General features: G+C 34.9%; 1 protein-coding gene across 1 annotated transcript; it reads left to right on the top strand.

Annotated features, from left to right (window-relative positions):
- Positions 1–7,503: 7,503 nt before the first annotated feature.
- LOC306849886 (izumo sperm-egg fusion protein 1-like) lies at positions 7,504–11,861 on the top strand (the record flags this gene model as incomplete). Its single annotated transcript, XM_079385262.1, has 9 exons — positions 7,504–7,723; positions 8,350–8,424; positions 8,533–8,616; positions 8,699–8,719; positions 9,016–9,105; positions 9,234–9,352; positions 10,375–10,528; positions 10,607–10,775; positions 11,756–11,861. 9 exons carry the CDS (start codon positions 7,504–7,506, stop codon positions 11,859–11,861), a joined length of 1,038 nt encoding a protein of 345 aa, XP_079241388.1.
- Between the last annotated feature and the right edge of the window lie 417 nt (positions 11,862–12,278).

Raw genomic sequence — 12,278 nt, 5'->3', positions numbered from 1 at the left:
TTTCTGACCCTGCATATATGAGAATACCTTTTATGTACAAAAATAAAACAAAAATAACGATTTAATTCAGCAGTTTCTTCTCTTCTGTGTCAGTCTTCAATGTGCACAGTCTTCACCAACTCCTGTGTCAGCAGCACCACATGCATGCATCGTGAAACTCTCATGAACACAAGGCGAATACTGTAAAAGAGAAGAAATTGTTGAATATAGTCATTATTTTAGTTTTTTTTGTACACCAAAAAATTATTGTAGCTTCAGAAAATTAAGGTAGTTGCGTTGCTGTCTATGCAGGGTCAGAAAGCTCTCGGATTTCTTCGAAAAAATATCTTAATTTGTGTTCCGAAGATGAACGAAGGTCTTACAGGTTTGGAACGACATGAGAGTGAGTAATTAATGACAGACTTTTATTTTTTGGGTGAACTATCCCTTTAAAGTTGTAAAAATGATAACTGCAATTTAGAAATAACTGAATTGGATTTGTTTTAGTTAGTTCATATTAGTTAGTTCATAATATGTATAATCCAAATGCATTTGTTTTAGTTGTTTTTACCATCAATACACATTACGAAATAAGTTTCACCCTGCACATCGCGAGTAGGATAGTATGTTATTTGAGATATTTTTGGATGCTGCACATTGTATTAGTAGAGTCATATTCAAGTTATCATAATGATACTGACAATTTAGAGCTCATGCAGTTTGGATAATTCAAATATATCAGTTATTTTTTCCATAAATACACATCATACTACACGAGAGAGTATATATTATTAATTTATATATAGTATACTTTTCTGATAAACAGAATAAAAGAGAAAGAGCTCTGGAATAATTCATAAATGTTGTAAATTTGCCTTGTAATTACTATGAAGATAGAAGAATATACTTTTGAATGCCTAATGTCTAAACAGAGAAAAGGCTAGACTGAAATTGCATTATGAATCCAAAATCATCTGGCACCATACCTCAGCATTTTACACAGACATTACTGTCATTCTGCAGACTAACAATGACATAATAGAAACTACAAAAGAAATGTATAATGTGGCATCTTACCATATTTACTGCTATTATAGTTTAGACCATCAAAAATAGTTACATAACTGTTTATGTGTTTATAATGTATTCATTACATGTTATAATTAATAACAGTTTTACTGTTATGTAAGCTAATTAGCACAGTGGGACAAATTCTGCAACATTTAAACATCCAAAGTTTTCTATGCACACAGTGTATAATGAGGACAACAGGTTCATGTGACCAAAAATAGGTGATTATGATAATATTTTGTTTGTGTATAAAATTCTTCAAGTATATTTTAAGTGAAATTTGGAATGTGGCCGTAAAGGATGTGCGATTGTGCATAATCAAAACAAATAAATAATAAGAGATGTTTGAGTTATTGTTATTGTTATTGAAGGATATAGGATATGTCCTATAATTGGGGGAAGTCGTGGCCTAATGGTTAGAGAGTGGGACTCGTAATCCAAAGGTTGCGGGTTCGAGTCTCAGTCCGGCAGGGATTGTAGGTGGGGGGAGTGAATGTCCAGCGCCCTCTCAACTCTCAATACCATGACTGAGATGCCCAAAGCAAGAGCAAGGCACCAAACCCCCAACTGCTCCCCGGGCGCCGCAGCATAAATGGCTGCCCACTGCTCTGGGTGTGTGTGTGTGTGTGTGTGTGTGTGTGTGTGTGTGTGCACGTTGGATGGGTTAAATGCAGAGCACAAATTCTGAGTATGGGTCACCATACTTGGCAGTATGTCACTTCACTTTTTCACTTTATATGTAGGAATAGTGAAGAGTTTGGAGACAGAGATAAATGTGTATTATCAGACATGAGAGAATATAGTGAATGGGAATGGTGACTGGATCCATGAAAATAATTCACATCTAAATTTCAGTTAATAGAATAGTGCTCAACAAAAATAACAATCAAAAATCAGAAAAATGCCAGCACACTTTTGCTCCCAAAACACTTCCATAGATTTGAACTAGAACATAGCCAGACTTGTGGCTTTCACTCCATTGTGTCTCTAGACTGATTAGTCACAACCACATAGATTTTTTTATATAAAAATATTTTAAGTATTTAAAAAGCATGCCAATGTTTTTGAGCTCCTGTGTCTCTGATTTGTAATAGTTTGTGTAACTCTGCATGAGTCTCAATGTGCTGAATTATCCTGTAATTTGTTTATCATAAACTTTTACCAAAGATTAATTTTAGTGATTAAAACTGCACAATATTAAAAAACTATGAATTTCAACATGAGAACAATCAAGAATGAAGAAACTCTTTATATTTGAACTTCTTTTTAATTTTAATGCTTTGAAAACGAAATATCCCTCAACAGAACATTTATCCTTTTATTTATCCATATTTCTTATGAAAAAGCTTACTAAAAAAAATTGAATTCTATCTTCATACGTACAGTATGATGTATCTTCATGACTGTAAAACATGTAATCCTTTATAGTTGTGAATGATTACCTGCCCTGTCCTTGAGAATCCAATTAATTAAGATTAATGTTATCAGTGTGCTATAGGACTGATAATACAGATACTCAGGACAGAGTGCCCATTGCAATAGCAGCAGGAAATATAAGCTGATCCATGATCATTCTGAAAGTCTCTTATGAAAGGGGTTATGCTTTTTTTTTTTTTTACATGGCTTGGTGTATAAATGCATTTACTCATTACACTATGTCAACTGATGAATAAACAAATATATCAGGTACCAAATAAGTGTTTTTAGAGCTTCATCTGACTCACTTTCCACTTCCTGAAATTCAAACTACCAGCATTGTCATGTATATTGCAACCATTAAAATGCTTAATTATGTCAGTTTTTTGATAATATATGTTAGTTCATTTAAGTTGTACAAAAGTTGGAAAATATTATTTGAAAGGAATGACTCTTTCAATTGCTGAGTAATGAAAGGGATTTTCCTAGCAAAAAGGGGTCTGAGAAAGTAAAAGTGAATTAGCTTCACATTTTAGGGGTATTCCAGCTGTGCTGCTTTCTGTTTTGTCCCTTTAACAGTTATTTAGATCTTCAAAGGCATGATACAGAAAGCAGAGTACTTCAGCAAACAGCTGTCTGGACACTGAAGATTGGACACAATAACTTTATTATTTTAGGTGTGGTGTCACAGTGATTATGGTTTCTGGGAGGGTGTGTGAGAATGTTTTCTTTAGTGTCTCACTGTTTGTTCTTGTGTCTCAGAGTCTTATATTGTGTATATCACTGTAAATGCTGTACTTAATGCACTTTAATTGTGCGGAAGTATTCCTTAAGTCCAACTAAAGATATACTGAAGTATATTTGATTGTGCTGAAGTGGAAATATTGCAAGTATAATTCAGGTAAATATCTTGCATTTAAAGATCAATATTATTCAAAGATCATGTGATCCTCATCAACAGCGACATAAAACACATTTTAGGCTTAATATTAAAAACATTTGCATTGTGCACAAGTAGTGCTCCAAATAAGTTTAATTATAACTTTTATATCAGTAAGTCTCAAAAGATATGTCAGCAAATATGTTAATAGATTTTAAATATATACTTATTATAAAATAAATGTATTTTATATTACTTTTTTAGTAGGGTATGAATTGCCATGAGATTGTGCTGTCATGTCAAAAATAATGTTCTATTCTTCTAACAACTTGAAACTTTCAGGGACCCACATAATAATCATTTCTATGTACTTTTTCTAATATAATAAGATTTTATTTTTTATTTATTTTTGGGTAAATTTGCTTAAAGGGTTACTCCACCCCAAAATGAAAATTTTGTCATTACCCCCAGAGCCGGATTATGCACAAGCATTCTAGGGACGTGCCTATGCTTGCTCGTCCAAGGGGGCCCAAACGCTATAACGTTTTCCACTGATTAAGAAATGTTTTTGTTTGCTTGGGTAGTAATATTATGCCTATTAAATTAATAGGGAAGGGGGGCCCAAAATTTTGTTTTGACTATGTCATGAAAAGAAGTAAATCCGGCCCCATGTCGTTCCAAACCCGTAAAAGCTTCGTTCGTCTTCAGAACACAATTTAAGATATTTTGGATGAAAACCGGGAGGCTTGTGACTGTCCCATTGACTGCCAAACAATTAACACTGCCAATTAACTTTTTATACTCAAAGAAAATAAAAAATAAGAATTTATTCAACAATTTGTCTCCTCTGTGTCACCGTAGAGCCATTTTAGAGAGATGGTCTTCACTGCAGAACACAAGATCCATGGGGTGTGGTTGGATCTAGATCCAACTCCTCCCACCTTACATTTACCTAAACCTACCCGTCTCCACCCCCTGATCCCTAAACCCACCCATCCCCACCCCTAAACCTACCAATCTCCACCCCCTAGATGTAGATCCAACCCCGCCCCCTGGATCTTTGTTCTGCAGCGAGGGGCTACTGATTTTAGAGAATATCCACTGGATGCAAACTGCGTACGTTGTTCTGTGTCAGCCGCACCACACGGATATGCTGTTTTCGTTCAAATCAAACCATAAATTAACGTAGAAAACGTATCCATGTGGTGCAGCTGACAAGTCTGACAGTCACAAGCCTCACGGTTTTCATCCAAAATATCTTAAATTGTGTTCCAAAGACAAACAAAGCTTTTACAGGTTTGGAACGACATGGGGGTAAGTGATTAATGACAAAATTTGGTAACACTTTATTTCGATAGTCCACTTTAGACATTCTACTAACAGTAAGTAACTTGGCAACTACATGTCAACTAGCAGTCATTAGAGTATTAGTAGACTGTCTGCTTAATATCTTCTAACACTTTATTTTGATGGGTCCGCAACATACAACATACTGACTAGAAGAAACTTTGCAAGTATATGTCAACTTATTCTACTAACCCTAAACATACCCTACTGAGAGTTAGTAGACATGTAGTTGCAAATTAATGAGAATTAGTTGACATGTAGATGACATGTAATTACAAAGTTACTTATAGTTAGAATGTCTAAAGTGGACTATTGAAATAAAGTGTAACCCAAAATTGTAATTTTGGGGTGGAGTAACCTTCAATACATTCTATTTAGAATGTATTGTGGGGAAGTCGTGGCCTAATGGTTAGAGAGTCCGACTCGTAATCGAAAGGTTGCGGGTTCGAGTCCCCGGCCGGCAGGAATTGTAGGTGGGGGGAGTGAATGTGCAGCGCTCTCTCCACCCTCAATACCACGACTGAGGTGCCCTTGAGCAAGGCACCGAACCCCCAATTGCTCCCCGGGCGCTGCAGCATGGCTGCCCACTGCTCCGGGTGTGTGTTCACGGTGTGTGTGTGTGTGTGTGTGTGTGTGTGTGTGTGCATTTGTTCACTACTCACTGCTGTGTGTGTGCACTTGGATGGGTTAAAGGCAGAGCACCAATTTCGAGTATGGGTCACCATACTTGACAATACGTCACGACTTTTTTACTACTTTTTTTAGCTTATTTATATTCAAATAAGCTTAATATAAAAAAAGAAAGTGCCTTCTTCCAGCATGTTTGATGGTTTATTAGTAGTGTCTTTACATTGTTGTGGATTTTCTTGTCCCAGAGTCTTCTCGTGATGAGTTTCTTCCCATACTTTAACTACAGAAAAGTATGGGAAGAAACTCATCACGAGAAGACTCTGGGACATGAATTGAAATGTTCCATGCTAATTCTTTTTTTTTTTTTTTTACGGTGTTGAGTCTTCTAAAGTGAGTGTCTGGATGAAGATTTTCACTGTACAGTATGTGCACTGCAATATTTTACACACTTATGGATAAGCATGTAGATACATGGTTAAGGGCATATAAATTATCTTTTCAATATATGTTGAACTTTATCCAGAATGTTCTGGAAAGTGATAAACTATCAGGTAACTACATCTTTTTCCTGCTCATAATATTTTATCCTTTTGTAAATGACATCTTTTTGGAGTCCAAGTATTTGGCTAAAATTAATAATTTCTTGATTACAGTAATGTCTGCTTTTTGTACCAGTGGGGGGCAATATTACATAGATTTTGACTGATTTTGAAAAAATCGTTTTGGATTATGCTGTGTGTGCATGTTTTTTATGCATGTTTGTGTGTGAGTGTTTACAGTAAGGTCAAAGGTCTAAGTCCACTACTAACAATGTTTTTATTTTTTAAAACCTGTTGATCATGTTCTCCAGCATGATTTGAGATGATCCAAAAACATCTTGAGCTTCAGTGAATGAAGAACTGGAGTCGCAAATTTACTTATTTGATTAATATCCTACAAATAGTTCAGCATTTCAAACTTTTATAAATCATCATCATAACTTTTCATAAGTAATCTTGGTTTTTCATCCTAAAACTTTAAGGTTATCAAGGTTTGAAGTTGATTTTAAGTCTTCGATTTTTCGTGTGCATATGCTTGTATTAGCTCATCTTTGTGAATTAACATGCATGACTATAGTGTGTGCTTTGTGTTGAGTACATAATTGCGTGTATTATAATGGTTTTTTGAGGACATGGAAACTTCAAAACTTTCCGATGTCCTCATGTGCATATGTTCATTGTCATCACACCTACGTAATCATTACACGTCATGAACGAAGCAAAAGGATTTTGCAGTTGTCACCTACATCAAGCCTTTGCCGAGGTGGGACAGATAGCCGCTGTCATGGTTAACCACTGCACTGAGTAGGCTAAGCTTAATGTGATGATGTACTTTGACAGCAAGACTCTGATCTAGAGGAAGTAACCTGCCACAGCCCTATTGTCTGCATTCAGAGCAGTATTTGAAACAACCTTTTGTCTCCAAACATTAATTTAAAGGAATAGTTCACTCAAAAATGAACATTTGCCAAACATTTACACTCACCCTCAGGCCATCCAAGATGTAGATGGGTTTATTTCTTCATCAGAACAGATTTGGAGAAATTTAGCATTGCATCACTTGCTCACCAATGGATCCTCTGCAGACCTCCAAATGTCTTGATAAATTTGTTCATGACATGCTTTCCACTTCACTAGATAGATGGACTAAAATTGTGTGGATTACATACCCCCCCCCCCCAAAAAAAAGAGAAGTTATAGGAATGTCACATTAAATGAATAATAAAAAAATATAATAATTATTATTAAAGGAATATTGAAACTAAAATTAAATTAAATTGAAAAAATAATTATAGATGCAGTTAGTTTCCTGGTAATTCAACCATTGTTTTGAAGCATAAAGGTTATTAATTTCATCCTTATGAATATTTATGTTAATTCAATGGCAAAAACACTAATATTTGTAAAATTTGTCATATGAAAAAGATTATTTGGGAGAGGAAATATGGGATCATGCTTTTTTGACATTTGAATCCATTGTGACTGTCCTCTTCATACATTTCTTATTGTGTTGCTATGGAGTTTAGAATGTTTCTGAATGTATGACATCATAAGGGTACTTTGGCTCTGAAGTGACATTACTAAAGAACACCAAAGATTGACTTTTTATATTTTAAAGGCCACTGCTTACTGGTTCTCCTAATGGCTTTTGCATTGCTTTTCGGCTGGCTTTTGATTCTGGGTTCATGCCCCAGTGTAAGGTCCTGTCTGCAGTGTGACCAGGTGGTTCGTTATGTGCATGAAGACTTCCTGTCCACAGTTAAAGGAATCACAGTCCAGGATCAGATAGAACTGCAGCAAATCATTGAGCATGCTTACAACAACTATCGGGACACCAGCAGACAGTTTCGTGGTGTCATAGGTACTGATATTATATAATCGGCAATGGCTGAGAGCTATATCTGTAAAATGTAGTCGAAAATTAACTGTTTAGATTAATACATTCTCTGAACGGTTATCTACTCATAACATTGACTATGCTGAATAGTATTTTTCTTGGGTTTTTACGATTATGTTAATAGACATTTATGTCTGTTTTCATTACATAACAATTTCAAATTTTAAAGAGTTATTATAGTGAGTCAAAAGTACAATACATAACTTTTCCCCAGGCTAGGGATAATATAGTTAACTAAACTATTAAAAACTTGATGTACTATAATAAATAAAACTATAACTCTATAGACTATAAACTCTATAGACATATAAAAACTAATACAAATGACAAAAACTTTAATTTAAAAATTAAGACAAATTTAAGACTAATTTTGATTGAGAGGAAGGCAACCTTGAAGCTCACATATTTAAAAAAAAAAAGGTTTTGGCCAGTTTTTTGGTCACTGTACATAATGTTTATGTTATTTTGTAGTTTTGATGGCTTTACTATTATTCAAATTTGAAAAATGCTTGTTGAAACTAATACATGCAAGATTGGCCAAATTATATTTCTAAATGACGATGTTGAGTGCTATCTTATGTTTGCTTTAGATCCCACAACTCTCTATCGTGCACGGACAGAATACCAGAGTGAATTCAAGAGGCACTGGAAAGAGGACAGGACAGGTGAGCGCTTGTGGATTCAGAAGATAAGTTCTAGCAAAAACATCAGAAAAACTAAGATGCTTTACATCCGACAACATGTTAAACTATTGTTGTGTTCTTCTTGTTTAGGTTCTATTCAGTGGGATATGATTAATATAGTGGAGAAAGGAAAGAGAATCCTTCAGAAACATTTGGAGATTTTTGCTACCCAAGGTATGGCATACACATAGCAATAACATTTCAGAACATCGAATTCTCACTAATCATCTTTTTTTATTATTATTCTTTTTCAAAGGTCTGTGTCCGAATACATGTGGTAAGTACAGATGTGAGATTTCCGGCAATTCTCTAGAATATTATTCTGAATTTCTTAACAAAAATCAACATTTTGTACACACTTATTCTTCATTTGTACACCAACAACAACAAAATGGTGTCAAAATAATTTTCACTCAGTAAATTTCACAGATAATTACAGTGAAACAGCAATTAACACATGTAATAAATGAAATGTGAAATTGTGTATGTGTTACAGGACACTGAGTGTGTAAAGTATGAAATATTTATTGCTCATTGGGTGTGTGTGTGTCTACGCATGCTTGTTTGCTACAGGGCTGTTGTATCAGAGAGTGATGAACTGCACTTCCTGTCAGTATGGGCTCTTTACGTGTCAGTCTGCCACGCCGCCTCTAGACTGTGGAGGTGAGACAGCCAAACGCCCACGGATACACACACCAAGATGATTTTATCTGACTATATTAACACATCACACTTCTCTTTTGTCCTTCTCTCTTCTTTGTATTCTTTCTCTCACTCTCTGTTCCTATCAGAGCATCATCTTGAGGCAGATGAAGGAGAGGAGGTGGTGCTGGACTGTTTCCTGCCCTGGCACGCTCTTGTAGTTGGACAGACCGAATACCATTACTCCTGGCTTCCTGCAGAAAAGAATGTACATACTCACAGACAAACAAACACATTTGCTGTTCTCAAAGAATCCCGAAGCCATTTTGAATACTGTTTCAGACAACATCAGTAGCATATTGTTGAAAAGAGTCCTTATTACAGTTAAAATACACTTTAAAAGAATATAAATAAGTGAAAACTGACTGTAATGCTTCCAGAAAAACCTAAGTGCATGTTATTTGCAATAGAATGAAAATTGATTATAGTTTAAATTTATATTGAATGGAATTAGCTCAAATTAAGAGTGCTTTTGACCCACTTAAGTATTACTAAGTAATATGCAGTGTACTGCATAATTTACTGCAGGCATTTTATATAGCTTTAAATGTAATATTGAATAACACACTGCAGATAAAATTACAATCAAGTACTTTACATGTACTTTAGTATTCAGCACATCAAAATAAATGCAGCTTCTAATTTAAAAAATGACAAAAATTATCAGAAATATTATTTACAAGGTAAATTTTTAATTTGTCAATATTAATCAAAAGTGCCCTTTTTAGAGGTTTATTTATATGTGTTAAGAAACAGCTATGAAAGTGGTTTTAAATACAATTAAGTGGCCTTTTATTTCAGCAATATCATAAGCAAGTACAATTTTTTAATAAATAAATTGTAAAATTTTACACTATTTGTGCTGTGTGTGTATGTTGGAGAGTAGTTCGCTAAAAGCAGAGAGGCTAACTTAACTAATATTCTTTAGTAGCATCACAACAGCTCAGCAGTTGTTTTTTTTCAGTAATAATCTACTTTTCCCAACAAGTATAGTTATATTATGTAATGTATCTAATGATATATAATTTTATAGTAATGTTAAAGAAAACATGTCCCATTGGATAGCTTTGATAGTCTACCAGGTAGCCTACTTTACATCATTAGCTTTTTGCTTGATAAGCTACAGTTTTAAAGTACACGCAAGTCTTTCCAGACCAGAGTACACTGATTTAAATTTGAATTATTTACTAAAATGTACTAAAACGCAGACTGTTTGTTATTCACTGCAAGCTGTCACATGGCGGAGAGTATGAAGTGCTGGTGGTGACAGAGGAGTCTAAAATTGTCCTTAATCAGCTAAAAGTCAACGAGGAAGGCACGTACTGCTGCCTCCTACATGATCAAAAGGGTACTACGCTGTCCCGCATGTATTTCAAACTGAAAGGTAGGCGATGTTTATTGAATTTAATAACTCATTGTGGTCTTGGTTTGGCCTCCTCTCATCTGTCTCTCTTTCCCTCAGTCAACCCACTGCCAACTACAACCCCCAGACTGATTGTGGCTTTGCCGTCCCTGCCCTCGGGTTATGATGCCACACTTCACAACCTTCAGAGGAGCAGTCTCATCATTATACTGATTTTACTGACTGTACTCAGCATCACAGGCAGCCTTGTCATCATAAGGAACCTCAGGTATGTCATAACAGGATAGTTAGAACATATCAAAAAGGGGCTTTTTAATATAGTTCGATCAACAACAATAACAAGAGCAAAATAGAAAATGGGCCAAATATAGATAGTAAAGAAAAAAATTAATGTGTAATTACTTACATGAACGAGTAATTAAATGATCAAGCAGTTATTGAGCATTTTGTAAAAAAGCACTTGTGGGGCTTCCCTAGATTTTGCTTCACAAAACATTTATTGGATGGCCTAACCGTTTATTAAATAATTGTCTTTCTGTGCATATTTTGTGCTACTATTACTGTATATAGTAGCAGTGTTATATTTAAATCAAATTTAATTTCATACAACCTTCCATTTAAGTGTCATATTTTTATTAATTTTCATATTTTGGAAGACATAAATGAGATATACTCAGGCCCACATGGAATCCGCACCCACAGAAGATCAGCAGATTTCCACAGAAGTGGAATTGAATGCATGTCATTGTTTGTTTATGAAACATCATGGCCAGTGTTGTTACTGTTAACTGTAACTATTACAAATCATTTCCATTACTTGCCATAAAGCTGATATAAAATAAAGTATAAATATTCAATGAAAACTAGATGATTATTGTAAATGTTGCCTTGGCAATTAGCTGAAATAAATGTAAGTACTAAAATTACTCAAACTAAAATTGAAATGGCTAAATAGATCATATGAAAAGAAACAAAACCAAATAAAAATTAAAAAAGCACCTAACACATTTACTAAAACTTAAAATAAATGATTATTTTAATGGAATATAGTATGCAGCTCAGCATATAATATGCATGCATGAGGATTGGCACATGCAGGGAGAGAGAGAGAGAAGGGGGAGGAAGAAAGAATGACAGTGGGTGATCTGTCATGGCATCCTGCTGATTTTGTCCAAAGAGACAACGTTAGGAAGGAAGCGCACTTTGTTTGCATCCATTCTGTCATGTTGCTTTGTGTCGCTCTGATAGAGTGACCATGAAGTGGCAGCAGGAGGAGAGAGACAGCAGGAGAGGAGGAGAGGGGGAGGATGTGGAGAATATTGAGCTGATGAGTGTGACAGAAAGAGGGATGTGATCCAAAGAGATGCATGAATAAATGACTACAGACACCCAAAAGACTGATGAGTTTCAAATGCTACAGTGTGAAAGTTTAAAAGATCATATATTTTAATTTATACTTTACATACACCTTTCAGAATCTGCAAAATAGTAATTACACTGAACAAAATTATAAACGCAACACTTTTGTTTTTGTCCCCATTTTTCATGGGCTGAACTCAAAGATCTAAGACTTTTTCTATGTACACAAAAGGCCTATTTCTCTCAAATATTGTTCACAAATCTGTCTAAATCTGTGTTAGTGAGCACTTCTCCTTTGCCGAGATAATCCATCCACCTCACAGGTGTGGCATATCAACATGCTGATTAGATTGCATAATTATTGCACAGGCCTTAGGCTGGCCAAAATAAAAGGCCACTCTAAAATGTGTAT

The sequence above is a fragment of the Barbus barbus genome (assembly GCF_936440315.1).
Source record: "Barbus barbus genome assembly, chromosome: 29".
Taxonomy (NCBI): domain Eukaryota; kingdom Metazoa; phylum Chordata; class Actinopteri; order Cypriniformes; family Cyprinidae; genus Barbus; species Barbus barbus.
The sequence above is the reverse complement of the archived record's forward strand: the minus strand, read 5'-3'. Positions and strand labels throughout refer to the sequence as shown.